This window comes from Zonotrichia leucophrys, chromosome 4, assembly GCF_028769735.1.
Source record: "Zonotrichia leucophrys gambelii isolate GWCS_2022_RI chromosome 4, RI_Zleu_2.0, whole genome shotgun sequence".
In the NCBI taxonomy this organism is placed as follows: domain Eukaryota; kingdom Metazoa; phylum Chordata; class Aves; order Passeriformes; family Passerellidae; genus Zonotrichia; species Zonotrichia leucophrys.
The window spans coordinates 8,010,629-8,027,067 of NC_088173.1; the positions used below are offsets into that span (position 1 = coordinate 8,010,629).

Below are 16,439 nucleotides of genomic sequence, written 5' to 3' on the forward strand. Positions count from 1 at the left end.
TAATTTTGGGACCTAATTTCAAAAAGGTGTTCTGTTTCATTGGTATGGCTTTTCCATCACTCCACTCTTCTGCCTCCCTCTGCTATGTCCCCACATTAGAAATGCCATAAAATCCCGACAGCCTGCTCTTGGAAATAGAGAAGCTGAGTTCTGAGCTCATCCTGTAAGAGAACTGATTCATCAGCACTGCAATGCTGTGGAAACACAGACAAGACAAAAATGAGGTTTGTTCTAAGTAAAGAACATAGTAATAGTATTTATACATGGACAGTGCATCTCAGCAACAACATGGGAAACAATTGGAATACTCCAATTGTTGTTAGACCTAATATACCTAGAACCTGACACCATAAAATACAGTCATTTTAGGGAAGCACACAATAGTATTAGAGATCTGTGCTAGCATTTTGTTTTCTAGCTGCTAGCTGAAAGTCTTTTACTGTCTTAGGTATTTTTCCATTGTTTCATAAGGGACTGGAAATCTATGCATAAGCATAAGAGAAAAAGGATTATGCTTTATTTAATCAACTGAAATACTTTACACCATAAGACTGATCCTGTGGGGATCCCAGTCCTGCAAAACCTGAGTGAATGTGCTTAATTTCACAAAGAAGAGTTCCTCTGCCTAGACTGGCACAATTCATACAGCTGTGACAGACAGCTTTTGGACTGAAGTCACGACATTCAGCACACTGGAGACTGGATGCAATTTACAGAATTGTGACCACAACTTTGTTAATCAAAAGAAAATGCTCCTTAATTTAGCCAATGTTAATATGAACTGTGTATTCCACAATGCTTCAGAGCTGATGTCAGACTACTGATGCTGGACTGGCGTGATACTGGTGCTGTGATCTTTCCATGGGCCATCATGAATTAAAAATGCTTTTTCATACTTTGTGAAACAGCTTATTCTAGTAATTTTCCTCTCAATAACTTACTGCAATGATCTGTATGTTTTACAATCTAAAGCTGTCTTGCAGTGGAGAAAAATAGATTATTATTCTGCAGTTTAGCATTTAAATATTAATTCAAACCATTAACATTTTTAAAACCAATTTGCCCATAGGTCGATTGAAATAAGGAATATATTTCCTAAAATTAAACTGATTTAAAAATTATTTTTATGAAAATTTACTTTTCATATAAACATGAGCCCAGAAGATTCAAATTATGACCTTAAGAATATCTGGTTTTTTGAATCTTTTAAAACAAAAGAATGCTGTAAGAATGTTCAGTAGTAAACTGCAAAATACAGACCTTTGTTCCAGCACTGATTAATGCTGATCTAGAAAGTGATTTCATTCACAGTAAGGAAACCTTATCCATTTTAAAAGGCCAGTAATTTTTATCTTTTTTATATAGAAATTCTGAATGTTAGTAAATAAATCAATTAAAGAGGGATTTGCAAGTTTAGCTTTTCAGTGGAAGAGTTCCCAGGTCTCAGTGGGAGTTGAAGTCTGCTGTAAGATGTCTATCTTCTGTATTAGAGACAGAACATTTCATTCCAACATCAATAAAAGAATAAGGGCTGCATCCTAATTATGCTTGTCTTGAGCCTGCGTACCAGCCTTCATTCATGTGAGTGATCTCTGTAGACCACCACTCTCATTCACTTAAGTCCTCTAAGGTTACATTCTATGTCTCCCTTCTTGCATCAGTATAATAACATGATAAATCACAAATAATCTTTGCTGAAAAGTCCACTTCTATTTCTCATTTAGTGTAAAGTGCTACATTGCCTTAGTTTAAAAAATGGCCATTGAAAAATTCAACTGAACTTCAAATGATGTCACAGTAGAAGCTCCTTAATTTTCACCAATATTTCACAAAAGATATTTCACATTCACAGTAGAGAACAATGAAAAACACTATTATCTTTTCTACAGAAAACTAAAATATGAGATGCAGCTGAACTTCAAAAGCCATTTCTTGAAAGGGAGTGTTGGCCATAAAGTGTCAGGCAGGCTTCTTAAAGAAAAAAGACAAAAATCAACATTGTCTGATAAATACATAATGAGTGAATAAAATGTAACAGGTAGAAATAAATTTTGTGGGGTGAGAATATTTCCTTATAAATACTAGAACTGTCAGTCCCCATGAAGACAAAGAAGAGTGTTTTTGCTGTTATGTCATTGGAATAGGATTTTGGCTACTGAAGTTCAAGAATTGCATAATGGAGTGGAAGTGGCAAACTGAAGAAGGTAGCTACCCAGCATGACCACTGACTCAAGCCACTTTCAATTCCTTCTCAAACCCTATTGATACTTTCTTCTACATTTATTCTTTGCCAAATTCAGGTATTCAGGTGAATTCAGAAATTTTATTAGCCAGTGCATGACAAGTGCCATCCAAATTAATCCAGAAAAATCACAAACTTGGTCTTTTGTACTAATTTTGAAATTCAGCACTCCAGATCCCTATCTGTTTCTGTGGAGACAAAACTCTGTCAAATATGACCAAAATGTTAAGGATGATATATACATGGTATACATGGTAGCATGTACACTAGTGGTTGCTATGTATCGTGTTTCTAAGAAATTGACTCTGTCTTCAGAAATGAAAATGGGACCTAAAGATATTGAGAAAATTGCAGGATCAAGTTGTGTCATATGTACAAACAATGCTTATTTAAATGGACTGGATAATTTCAGTCCTGATGGATATGTTACATGTGAGCAGTGTTGCAATCACAACACAATCCAAGTAAACTACATAATTTTAACAAAAATCTAAGCTCAATCTTTATAAAAGCAACTTATCTCTGTATCATTTGTGCGATCTTACTCCCTTCATTCCAGTGCTCTGTAAGTTCTGAAATCTCACCTCATCTGTACTGTCTCATGACAAAGTGGCTGAACATACAGAATTACTTAGTTCCAGTGTAATTTAAATCCCTCTATGTGAATTTTAGGTCTGTGGTTACACTCTGAAAGTTTTTAACAATCAAAATTGAAATGATTTTGGAAGAATATCTTTTCTGCAGCAGAGCAACATGTAAAAAAATCCCCTATATAACCACAACTTAAATAAACATGAAACTGATTTTTTTCCTTACACTTAAAAGGGGTAAGTATATGTCAGGATGTACTTAAAGGAATGCTTTGTAAATCAACACACTCCAAAACCATCTAGAAAGTTTTAAATAATTTTGTCCTAAATGTAATGAACACTTTCATATAAAATACTACTCTAGCTGGATTGGGTTTAACAGCTGACATTAACATCCAAATCTCATTATCTGTAAATGTTAGTCCATATAAATTCCACTAAAATCTGACTTCAATTAGCTCTTCAATCAGACTTAAAAACTACAAACAACCCGCCCTCTAAAACAAAGTTCTGAATGTCAAGAATGGACGGTCACAGTCAGCATCACATAAACCATGGAACAGGAGACAGTGTATTGTTGTTCAACCATCAGGGATGTGGGCTGTGTAAAAGTCACTTTGGGGGAGCTGGTGCCTTCCTCTATGTGCAGCATCCTTGTGCGCAGTCACCACGGTTTGCCAAGTCACTCTCTTGACTGGTAGAATAAAATATAGCCAGACTCTGAATTTTTTGATATATCAGAGGTCAGACCGTAGAATTCTTCAATAGCTTGAGCATCTATTTTCTGCAAAATAAATATTTTATTAATATGCTGTTAGATAAAACAAATACTAAGTACAGATTTAATTACTGCAATTAGCAAATTCTGTTTGCAATTTAAGCAGCGAAAGGGTAAAGATTAGGGGCTGAGCCTTGCTGATCTCACTTATGAAATTCATAGGCATGTTTCTGTCACTGAACATAACTGAATTAGGCTTTTTCCAATAACAGAGAGACTCCTTGGAATGCAGTAATAAACATTGTTAAAACACATAAATGTGACCATGTGATCCCATCTTTCTCAAATTTTCAGAAATCTTCCTCAAGACTTGCCCCATCCAGCATCCCAGTTCTTACTTTCCTTACCTCTTGGGAAATCAGACTCAAAACCGCAGTTTTGCCAGTGGGCCACAATGACATAAAAGGGTTTGCATAAGAGTGAATTCCAGAGTGTTCAGACAGAATCTGCTATAGCTGTGGGACAGATTCTACTCTAATCTACATTCAGGCAATCCCAGATCAACAACACAGTTCAGACTTTCTTGTAACTTTCCTATTCAAAATTGAAAATTCTACACTAATGCTAGCTTTACTTAGTTCAATTTTACCAAGTGAAATTGTTTTAATGAATTAAATTTATTTTTTTAGATACAGAAAACATTCAAAATTAAACTCTTTAAGTCTGGTATTAAAAACATTTGATCTTGCTATGAAATAAAAAAATCCCTCTGACACTGACAGAGCACAAACTACAGGACTAATAATTTTGTTTACAATCTTTCTTCCTAACAGAATTGAAATAAACATTACAACCAAACTGTGGCTTTGTAGACTGGTAGTCTCTACCCAGTTCTGGATCAGAATTGTAACCCCAAGCAGGGAAGCATACATTAATACAAAAGTTGTGCTCATGACCTTCAGCATACTGACCTCTACAATGTCATCATCAAACAAGAGCCAAAATCCATGACTTTTCACAATAGTAATGTAATGCCCTCGATTAGGTCCACTAGAAAGAAAAACAAAAACCCAAAATATTAGAATGTACTATTGAGTCCATTTTGAAAAGTCACATTTCTTTATGAATGCAGAATTATGACTAAATGTTATAAAAATCATGATAAATTCACATGTAGTGGTACTCTAGACATTTAGTCCTTTCCATTTTTATTTTAAGCTGTTGCAAAGCTAATCAGCTGAAAGCTAAAGGTGTTATTTTCATCTGTGCCAGGATCATTTAGCGAATTATTCTACAGAGCACTTAACAAGTTGCTCATGGTAGGCATCAAATGCATTTAAAACTGCAAGAACTAAGTATAGGGGGGGAAATGGACCAAAATGATCTGTTGTGAGACCTACATGTCTCACAACAGATGACATGATGACAGCCTTTGGCCATCACAGAGTCCTGGCTCCCAACATTTTAAGGGGTCTTGTGAGGAAAGAGGTAGTTTTATCAATTTAAGCCAAACCTGTGACTTTTGGAGACCTGAGACATTATTTCTTAAACAAGTACAGATTTACGATGAGGGATGCCGGTTAAATGGTCCAGCCCAAGACACAAGCAAGCCCATGCAGCAGCAGGCTGTAAGTCCATCCTCCCCATATTTTGTCAGGGGTAGCTCAGCCCTTGGCCAACACCTGCCAGCAGCCTGTGACACACATGGAGCCCCTCACCTTCCACAGTGAACGACCACAGCCACCAAGTCGTACATGCGATCCAGGTTGACGGCGTCGCCGGAGGTGTTGAAGAGCCGCAGCTCCAGGGGAAACACGACCCGGTAGGACAGCTTCGTGTACCTGTGCAGCTGCTCCATGTACTTGAATCTCTTGAGGTGTAAGGCAAGAATCATTGGCAGTTTTTTTACTCTCATCCTGTGAAACCATTAAGAATGCATATAATGAACACCTGACCAGTTCAAGGCCATTCTCTCTTCCCTTAATAAGCAAATGGCTGCATTATAAGAGCACTTTGTAAGTAACAATAATCAACTAGAAGTGGCCTCTAGACTAAGACACATGCCTTTAAACTTGTCTGCAGGCTCTCTCATCCACACAGAGAATGCATTTGGGATGAAAGCTTTCTAGGTATTTAAACAAAATGAATATCAAGGCGTAAGTTTGCCAGAGCCCGGGAGGAGCATGGTGAAACAGCCTGCTCTTTGCTTACCTCTTCTGTGCCTCTTGTTTACTGCAGCAAGTTTCACAGTAGTATTTCTGTTCACTACATAGTGTCTCTGTGTTACTGAAGTCTCTGTAAAAAAATACAATCATCAGTTCTTTAAGGATATGAATACATTTACTTGGGCTGATGAACTGGAGCCCAAAAGACACACAGGATGAAATCTTCACCCATTCCAGTTTTCTAAAGCATCTGAAGCGACTGTACTGGGGTTTGCAAACAGAGTTAGGGTATCTGGCTGCTATGACAAGTTATATTGGGAGTTGAGGCCCTCTGTATGATACAAATAAAGGTCAGGTGTCCTAAAATGTGACTTCTGTCTGGTCTCTTGCATAAAGGACCTGCCCAGACTTGGGTGTAATCACTCAATCCATTCTATTTCTTTTTAAATTATTTGCAGAATAAAGCAACTTTAGGTGCACTTCTGCCATGCTCCAATATCTCATGTTTTATGGTGTTCTTCCACAAGAAAGGTTTGAATCCTCTTACAAAGAAGAAATAAATTGAACTTAGTTTCCTGCATCCTCTAACCTTTTGAACAGTTATCCAGAAGTTTATAGATTATACTTTTCCATTTTCTAAAAGAGGAAAGAGGCAGCTGGTATAGAAAATTTTGTAAATCCTGATCAAGTAAATACACTTGGAGATATTTCTGGATTGAGCTTTTAAAGTGACAAAGGCAGTGGAAGGCTGGTCTGATAGCATCTCTCAGCTCACAGAAAAGATTTGCTAGAAGTCACAGTGCTGATATGCTTTGGAGCAAAATTTAAGGTATCTAACACCACTGAACTGTAAAAAAAAAAAAAAAAAACTAGTAATTATTTTTGTCATCTCTTGTGTTATATTGCAGCTGAGCAGGAGTTTTGAGAACTGTGAATGCAGATATAAGCACCTATCTTCCATTTTAAACACATGGGTTTTCCTGTGACTTTGGGCCCTAAATAGCTATATTAGAATTCCAGAACTGTCTTATTGAGTGTTCCTACCTTGTACCTGACAGGCTTCTGAACTCCAGGCAAATTCAGACACTAATAAATTCCCTTCTATCACTGCAATTCACATTCATGGAGGCTGAATCCCCACTGTCTGCAACTTCAGCCTGCTCTCACAGCAGGCAGCACCAGAATTGTCTTACAAGGCAAAGGGAGGACTCTGGATGATTATTTCTTCCTGACATCATCACTATAGGGGTAGGTGGGAGGGATGAAGACTACATAGTTTGCTAGGGCATAGATATTAGAAGTTAATTATCTAACTTCATAAAAGCTTAAGGTTGACAGAGCATGACAAAGAAGCACTTCATAGGACTGCATAATATTTTTTAAAACCGCGATTACTTTTACTGATTTATTTTCTTTATAAGGTCTTAAAACTAAGGAGAAAAAGCTGAAATTTAGAAAAAAATACATATTTTGAAAGATAAGTTACATCTAAATTTTGATCATAAGTACTATTTTGTATCTAAAAGAAAAGAAAACGTTACTGGGAAGGATTTGCTTCACTGGTAAATACTGATCTCAATATGTGATTTCACATTTGTATTTAAACATAAAATTAATTTAATTCAGCCAATTCCTCTGAAAAGCACAGTAACCTTTCAGGTAAGTGAAGAGCTGAAATTTTAGAAAATATTAAAGATGAGTTATATGTGCAGGGAATGTAAGACTCAGTAGAATGTGCCTGTGAAAGTTTTAGGTTGGCTGTTAGAGAAAGAGTCTTATATTTATTTTCAAAGCCTACAGTCAAAATTTTAAAAAAAGCAAACAAATTTGGGGAATTTATTAGTTTTTTTCTCATCTCAAAGTGAAGCAAGGAAAAATGTTTTTCTAACATGAACAAACATGTGCAGATGGTAGAAATTTGATAGATATTGGTTTGTTCTATTCCAAGTCTCCCATGGAAGTTAATTAAACTCGAAGAGTTTCTGAATTCCTTTAAAAATATACTGATTATTCTGATGCTATTAATATCTATTATTAGTATTATTATTTATTATTAGTAGTATTTATTTATTTATTAGTAGCATGGTGGTATCCATTCTTGGTAGTATTAGAAAAATATGTTTCACTGAAAAATGGTTAGAATTGAAATAATTTCAACTTCAGTAACTCTTTCAGCAATCAAGAATTTTCAGCATGGCACTTCTAATAGATGTTGAACAGTTAAAAACAACAGATCACTGACTGGAGTTCCCAAAGTCTGCATGTGCAAGAGCCACAGCTTTGCAGAACCCTTCTCTAGACCTGCAAAGCTAGTTTCAAGATACGTCTCACTCTCTCCTATTCCATTAATAATCCAATCTGCATTCTGCTTATATGTTATTTTAGCAAGGAAAATAAATTTTTAAATATACCTGCTCAAGATATACTAACTTATCATTGACCTTGAGCTTCTACAGCCTCTCTGCTACAGTGTGAAAGATGCTTGCTATTGCTTATATGCATAAATAGTATTAATTTTGTGTTTTAAGAGATGAGAGAATTATTAGTGTAATATCAATTATTACACCAGTCAGGATCAAACTGACTGATAAACATTGCAACTCCAAGTGGATATAAAAACAATGGATACATACTATATTTGTTATAAGACTTTTATTGCTTCAGGCCCAGCTGTCTATCCTGTGGGTTTAAACTATGCCAGAGGCTTGTATTCTTTCTGTCCTTTAGACATCTTGAGCACTCAAGGACTTTTTACATTTTGAAAAACTACAGAAATAAAAGAACAGTCATCTGTAGTGGTAAAGAGATTCATTATACTTAAATGTTATCTTTCACAGCTTTTCTGTATTTGACCTTTTAAATGCAGCAGCCCTTAAAGCTATTAAGACACAGCAAAGCAGTTGTTAAAAAAAAAGGAAACAGCAAAGATTAGCAAAAAGAGTAATAACTAGGATGTTCCCATTGAAAGAAACCACTTACATTTTGTGTAATAATGCATCATACCAGCAGCAATGAGAAGAAATCCATATTCTAACTGAATATATGTTTTCTAAACAGAAGCAGAAATGTTGCTAACATAAAACACAATAGAATAGATGAGAGGTGATAACTTTCCTCCTATTCAATCTGTAAATAGTGGCCTGTACCACCTCAAGAAAAGAAAAATTGGGATTTTGCTTTCCTTTATTTCCAAAAGGAGCAATGGATAAACTTCAAAATGCATGTCATGCTGTTGGAGTAAAGGCTCTACACTGGAATGCATAAAGAGACTTAGGGCGTTCATTTTTCTCAGGATTGTATTGATCTCTCTTGGAATATTATGTCCTGTTCTAGACAGCAACTTCAAGAAAGACAGAGTTCAAGAGAGAGGTACAATAGGAGAGAAGGCTGAAGAGTAATAAACATGTGTAGAGATCCAGAGAAGATAGCCTAAGAAGGAGAAGTTGAATGACCTTAGGCTGTTTAAATTTTTTAAAAAGTGATTACATTTTTCCTGTATGTAAAAGGCCACTGAAGGGGAATGGGGGCAACCCCTGGTTTATATCTCGAGTACTCAGGGCAAGTAGAAATAGGCTTGAACTGAAACACCAAAGATTCATATTACACAGCAGGAAAAACTTACTAGTACTAAAGAACAAGAAGGACTGGGATAGACAATCAAGATAATACTGTGAAAAGATCTTCTGGAACAGGTTGGATAAGCATCCTCTCTGACATGAAACAGGGGATAACCTCCTTGGAGTCACTTTCAACTCCACCATTCACTTGTTGGTCGCAGTTGTGCAGATGCAGTTCTTACATCTCTTAAGCACAGTCACTGTCTGTTCAGTAGAAGAAATGCTATTGGTATTTTTAATGAAGTGCTTAATCTGCCTTTACATAAAATGGCCATTCCCAACAAAACTTTTCCAAGAAGATAAAAATCAAGAATGTAAATAAAAAACTGGAGAAAGCTGAAGGACAGATGGTAACATCTATACAGCAGAAGTTTTTAACATGTTCACCAGACTCAGCTGTAAGAAAATATCAGAGCTCAGTCTCCAGTACCAGAGAACCAAATAAAAAACTCAGATAGAAAGGGCTTCCAAAGGCACTGCAGCACCCTTGCAGCTCAGTGGGATTTCAGACTGACTTTGAACACCATAGGGAAAGGTAAGTAATACTGGCAAGTTCAGGGTAGGGGCTCCAGTGAAGAACTCAAAAGTGTGCAAACAAAAACCTGTAATACCAACAAAGATTCAGCTACTGGTTACTATGAAGAGGCAAAGGGACTACAGGAGAAAAAGAGAATGCACTGCTTTCCAAAGCCTCTCTTTGGTTTGCTCACCTATTACAGGCAGGCTAGTTAATGCAGTGTGGGCTACTTGAGGGCTAAGGACTGCTACAGTATCCTAAGGGAGACTGAACAGAAACTGAGAAGGAAAAGACTTTCAGTTATTACAGAAGCTACTCAGTACAGTTGTCATATTCACAGAGAAGTCACTGCTTTCTGATTCAGGAAATAGTTAGTACCTCACATTCTTTCTTTCTTAACTCTCACCTAGGGATGGCACACCAGGAAACCCCTCCTAGGCATTCCAGAACAACTGAATAATGCAATTTCAACCTTGACAGCAATTTTGAATTTTGAAGGAGTTTGATCAATTGATAATCATTACCTTAGAACAGCAATAAATTGTCTTAAATATAGGTAGTGATTTGTCGTATTAATGTCAAAACTCTGGACATTTTAAATCTCTCAGAATAATCACTCATGCAAAACTGAAAATTTTTTTGATGTCTACATTTTTTAAGTTAGGAATATACTAGGAGCAGAACAGAAATTTGGAATAAAAGACTTCACATAATTTTAGGATGAGACACAGAATAAGCTATTTCTGATAATAAAATAGACTTTTGAAATATTTTGCCCTCTATGGACTCTAGAACTCATTCTGCAAAACACACACTTAACTTTTAATGTCTATGAATCTTAATCAACAAAGCACTTCTGTAGAAGCTTAAAGACAAGCACATTTAAATATCTTTGAAGCCAATTATAATTCTTCAGCAATTCTTCCAGACAACAAAGCAATCAATTATTTTCCCTGAAAGTTGATTTATTTTCCTCTTTCAAATAGAAACATTGAAAGAGAAAGGGCGGAAAGCAAAATACAATAATGTATATTTTGTCATTAGAGGAAACATCCCGTTTAAAGTCTTTTTCTCCTGCTTAGGGTAAGTTCAAATTGAAATGTTATTGTATTTTTCTATACCTACTAGACCTGAAAAATCTGGCAGTTAGAGCTATCTGCTGAAAAGATGCACTCATTTACCTTAGACAGTGTGTAATCGATGTGTTCTGCTCCACATCAACAGAAAGGTCAAGAAAATCTTCATCTTTGCTACTAACCTGTTGCAAAACACATACATGTAAAACAGAGATGCCATACATCTAAATGCTGTTTATATCTTTAGCAAATGCTAAAGATATTTATTTCTGTACAAATTGCTCTTAGGTAAAAGTAATTCATTTCAATGCTTCAATTTTTTTTAGTTCAGTTTGATTAATGTTCAGTGTGATATTTATTAGTAACTCTACTAATCCAGCTTTCATATAATTTAACTTCTGTCTATTCCACTTATCCAATCCCACCAACAATGGGCCATCAATGACAGCCTACTGTTCAGTAAAGGTGAAGCATCCTCCCTTATATCATCTGGGATTGGTGCATTAAGTATGTTTCCTTGTTATGTAACACAGCCTACTTTCTTTTATTCACAGAAATTTGTTTTTTTGTATAACATATTACAATATACATTCACATTTTATTCTTACATAATTATTTCCACTATTAAGGATGCAATGAAGATAATTTCCAAATATATTTCTGTCACAAAAGTCATACTTTACCATGTTATCCTTTCTCTCTAGTGAGTATTGAAAAGTGTGGGTTTATATTTCTGGTTGACACAGCTACATTTCCCCATTGGATATTATTCCTAGTCAATATTTTGATTTAAGAAATTTTAAATATTAAAGGTAAAAATGGCTCAGTGATACTATTTTGCAAAATCATTTTGGTGTTGCCAATCTTTTTTTTAGACAGAACAAGAGGAGAAAAATTTTACTGAGGAGTTTTTATCTAAAAAATTTAAGTCTGAATATTTTCAGAACGACAGATCCTGATTTTTGCATTGAAAATTATTTTTCACTAAGAGTGTTTAATCTCAAACGTGAAGTAATATTAACAAAAAATCACCCAAATGGCTAATTCTTGTAATACTTCAACTAAGTCAAAAGACTGCAGAAATATTTACTGCATATGAATTCAGCCATACTCTTAACAATGTTTTTATAAAACGTTGCATGAACACCCCATGTTTTTGTCTCCTATTGTATTTCTTTAGAATAACTAAAACAGATGGGAAAATAGTGAAGTCCAAATCAAAAACTTCTGTGAGGAGATGAATCCATTGTTCTGGCAGAAGTCCCTCACACAGATTTTTGCAGTGCTGTGGATGTGATAGTTAGGTACCACCTTGAGCTCATACTTGTTGTTATGTCAGGGATACTAGAAGCTTGGTGAATGCAGCCCATATCAGACCTGAATGCAGAGAAACACCTTTGGCTGGATTAATTTTGGTATTATCAAAGATGTACAGAGGCATAATGCACACCCAACTGAAATGAGCAGCAGTTCTTCAAACAAAAATCCTCCCTGAGACTCTGACTTGACCCACAGAGGACAGGAAACCACAAAACTGGCAGCAATTGACTGCAGTATAAATATACAGCTAAAATTTGAAAGATAAAGCAACAAAGCTTCAGAGAACATCGTGTCTCTACAGCTGGAGCTAGAGTTCTGTCAGACACACTGAGTATCATGAGAACTTAAACACTTGAAAAAGTCCTTGGCAGGCATTGTGCTTCATCTGAGTGCCTCAAAAAGCTAGGAATTCTGTTATTGATTCCTGCACATCAAGTATTTCCTGGAAGGGAAGATGAACTACTTAGAGCTAGAATAATACAGATTAAAACTAAAGGTAGCTGGAAAACCAGATTCAAACGGCACTCTTTGTAAGTGAGAATAAGAATTGCTGAAATCTGAATGACCTTTCATGTACTACTTATGAATATTTTAGCAAAGGAATAACTTTCAGTCTGTTTTACTATTTTCCTAAGATTTCAAGTTACACTAATCCAAGGAAAACACACTGGAAAAATATCCTGAGTAGTTTACAGTATTTCTGTACTCAGAGGAAGCTACAGACAAGATACATTTTCTATAAAGCTTCATCACTTTGAGTTACAAGTACAGAATTGTGCAGTTATGCTGTTACCCAAGGACACATCCTCACTTCACCAGTTTCTCAAAGTAAACATTAGATAATTATTTAGAATTAAGCCACAACTATTTAGAGAAGCTTGTCAGTTAAAAAATAATTCTAACCTTTCACTTATTTTAAATTGCTATTACCCAAGATTTTATAGTTGAAATAGACTGAATAATTAATTTTCAGTATCTCTGTCATGTGTTCACTTAATCAAGCTTGTTCCAAACTTGCTCCAACATCTTACATCAACTATCATTGTATCTCTTCTCCTCACCATCCTCCTCTGACCAAGTTCCTGGAAAAGCCACACATATTTTTTGGAATACTATTCTTTATGATTAGAAATATCAGACTATATTCTTTTACTCATCTGGTAGGACATGGGTAGAGTTCATCCCACCAAACTTCAGTTGTGTAAACCTCGGCTTGCTGTCTGAAGATACCTTCTCTGGGCACCTTCTCCCATCTTAATGCTGCTAATCTAATGTTGTGTTTTCTTTGAGGAAGCCCATAGTAGCAGCACTGATCTTAGTAAAAGTATGTCATTCTTGGGCCAGATCAGTTTGTTAACCCAGTTCTCAACATTGCTGCACCAACAATTGCAACAGCTTAGTGACACCATGGAGCCAGGACAAGCTGTATGGAACAGAACAGCAGATACTGCTAAAAACTTTGTTTCCTGAAACAGCCTAGAGACAGATGGAGAGAGTTTCCTGCAGAAGCTCCTTCACAATCTCCATCATCTGCCGGAGTTGAGATAACTAGTTCATCCTTGACGCCTATCAACTTTGCTTTACCAAACAAAGGTTAGGTGATATTAATTCCAACCTCAGTGTTGCTGTTCTCCTCAATGATTTTTTTTTTCCTGTGGTACTCTTTCATGCAACCTCACAGGACCAATTTAAAAAAATTTTTTTTTTTCTCTTTCAATAGGAGCATGTCTTTGAAAAAGACAGTAGTAATCAATAGGAGACTTGCAATCAGTTTTCCCAACAAAAATTAATTTTTACTTATAGCTCAAACATAAGGGATTTCAAACTGACATCATCCTCTAGAAAATATTAGGGAGATAAAAGAAAACAGTTTGTTAAAAATGAACCCTGTGTATACCTGTCAGACTCTTAAGATGGAATAAACACAAATCATCTTAATGCTTCACTTTTATAAATATGATGTGAATAACTGCTCTCAAGGTTACAGTGATACGGAAAGGTACTGATTCACTAGCAAGGATTTTAACTGTAGACATATGTATTAGGACAGCAAAACTTGGCAGAGATTAGCCAAGTAATGCTTAGAAAAATAAATTTTTAGAAAAGAATATACTCACTTCAAGAAGTAAATTCTACAGGAATATCCACAATTCTCAGATGTCTGAAAAGATTCATATATTCATATATACAAAATGTATCTATCTATTAATGGGCAACAACAACAAAAAAATCTATCCCAATGCTTACGGTTTCACAGTTCAAACATCTAGTTTCGTTAGTCAGTGTTCCCTGAAAAATCTCATGCACCCAGGTCAGTTCTTGTTTATTGTTCTCTTCAGCTTCATTCATGTTGCCATTTTTCAGTTTTCCATTTTGCTTTTCCTGTTTCTTCTCCTCCTGCAAAATGTCTGCAATGGTGTTGAGCAGGTAATTTAAAAACTCATGTGCATCCTGCTGCATGTAGTTGTCAAAGAGATCTGTGAAGAGAGTCAAGATTTGTATAACTGAATATCCTTTCCTCAAAGAAAGAAAATTATATTTTTCCCCAAGTACTTGCACTGGCCCTTGCTCAGCAAAGTGTTTGGAATCATCCCAAAGAACAGTTTTGCAGCCAGACACCTTGGTTTCAGTGAAGTTACTTTGGGGGAAAGCTTCATCTCACCTAACTCAAGCTGTCTAGAATAGTTACACTCATTGGAGTTGGTTGTGTAGGCTCCCATTACAGTCAATGAAGTAAGCAAGAGAGTGACTCATCCTAAATTACTTCCTTACACTAGACACTTACTGCCTAACTTTAGTCAGCACTGACTTCCATCCCCATATTCCGAGTCCCTCAGACACTCAGGAACATCACAGAGTTTTGACAGCAAGCCACATGGCTGGGAAAACTGAGGCCATAGGATGGTGACACACACTTGTGTACTGTGTCTGGGATGGAGTTACCTTTCCTCACAGTAGCCCACAGGATGTTGTGCTTTGTAGGTGTGCCTAAAATGGAGGTGAAGATGTACCAGTGTTACAGCTGATGCTGAGCAGCTCTCACACAGCATCAAGGCTGTTCCTCATCCCGCCCAAAGTCTGGTAGACTGGGTGTGAAAGAGGTTGGGAAGGGGACATAGGTGAGGTAGCTGACCCAAACTGGCCAAAGTCATATTTTGTGCCATGTAACTTCATGTTCATCACTAAAATCTAAGAGAAAGATGGGCGAGTTTTCATTATTAAGATATATCACTTCCAAACAAAGTTCTACACAGGCCAAGGCCCTATGTCCCAGGTAGTATCTGGAAACCATCTGTTGATGGGAGGCAGAGAATAAATCTCCTTTGGTTTTCCTTGGTTTCTGCATGTAATTTTTGGCTTTTTTTTTTTTAATTAAAATACTTTGATCTCAGCTCATGAGGTTTTTTCCTCTTATCTTCTCCTCCCGCCCTGCTAAGAGGAGGAGTGAGAGACAGGCTTGGTGGGTACCTGGCAGCCAGTCAAGGTTAACTCACTTCAACTAATAATAATAACACCACTTAACAAAGCTCATTTTTCACACACAAGTCTGATGAGAAAAGACTTGTCTTGTTCAATACGAATTCCTTGCAGGAAGAGGGGAAAATATCCCAGTGGTGATTTAGTACAGATTTCTCCAGTAAAGGCTTAACTCGCCTACCATGTCAAAGAAAAAAGAATGTGTGTTCCCAGAAATGTGTATTTTTATCCCCTGCTCCTGAAAAAGTTCACATGGATTTCCTCAGAAAATATTGTACAGAACCATTGGCTTTGTAGTGTCTAGCCTGGGCATATAAGCAGGGTAATACACACTGACTCTGGCACTAATTTAAAAAAGCTGAAAACATAAGATCCAGTCTTTACAAGTGATCCCCAACAGTGTGGGGGCATTTATCACTAGATGACTCACAGTTAACTTTTTCATGATTTCAAATGTCTGCTCTGAAATGAACAGTCTGCCCATTTATATGCTGTCACCAGGAAGCAATTTCTTCCAGGTGTTTGACTCATACTTTGTCTCTTCATTCAAAGCCTCTCTGTTTCTAAGCATACCATGCACACCGATATGAATCCAGGCCAAAATGGAGCTGTGACAGGCTTCTCTATCTCAAGATGTTCCTCATATCCCTTAGACAGAGCTCCTACAAGATTAGGTACATGCTGTTGCCAGCTTAATGTTCAAAAGGGGTCTGATGC

General features: G+C 36.4%; 1 protein-coding gene across 1 annotated transcript in view; it reads right to left on the bottom strand.

Moving 5' to 3' along the window:
* Positions 1-2,304: 2,304 nt before the first annotated feature.
* Positions 2,305-16,439, bottom strand: part of USP46 (ubiquitin specific peptidase 46) — a 28,644-nt gene continuing 14,509 nt past the window's right edge. The window contains exons 4-9 of the mRNA XM_064710387.1: positions 14,493-14,722; positions 11,031-11,107; positions 5,762-5,845; positions 5,269-5,466; positions 4,522-4,600; positions 2,305-3,616 (exon numbers count right to left, since the gene is read on the bottom strand). Of these exons, the coding sequence (XP_064566457.1) occupies positions 3,515-3,616; positions 4,522-4,600; positions 5,269-5,466; positions 5,762-5,845; positions 11,031-11,107; positions 14,493-14,722 (770 nt within the window). The 3' untranslated portion in view covers positions 2,305-3,514. The remainder of the gene's footprint in view (positions 3,617-4,521; positions 4,601-5,268; positions 5,467-5,761; positions 5,846-11,030; positions 11,108-14,492; positions 14,723-16,439) is intronic.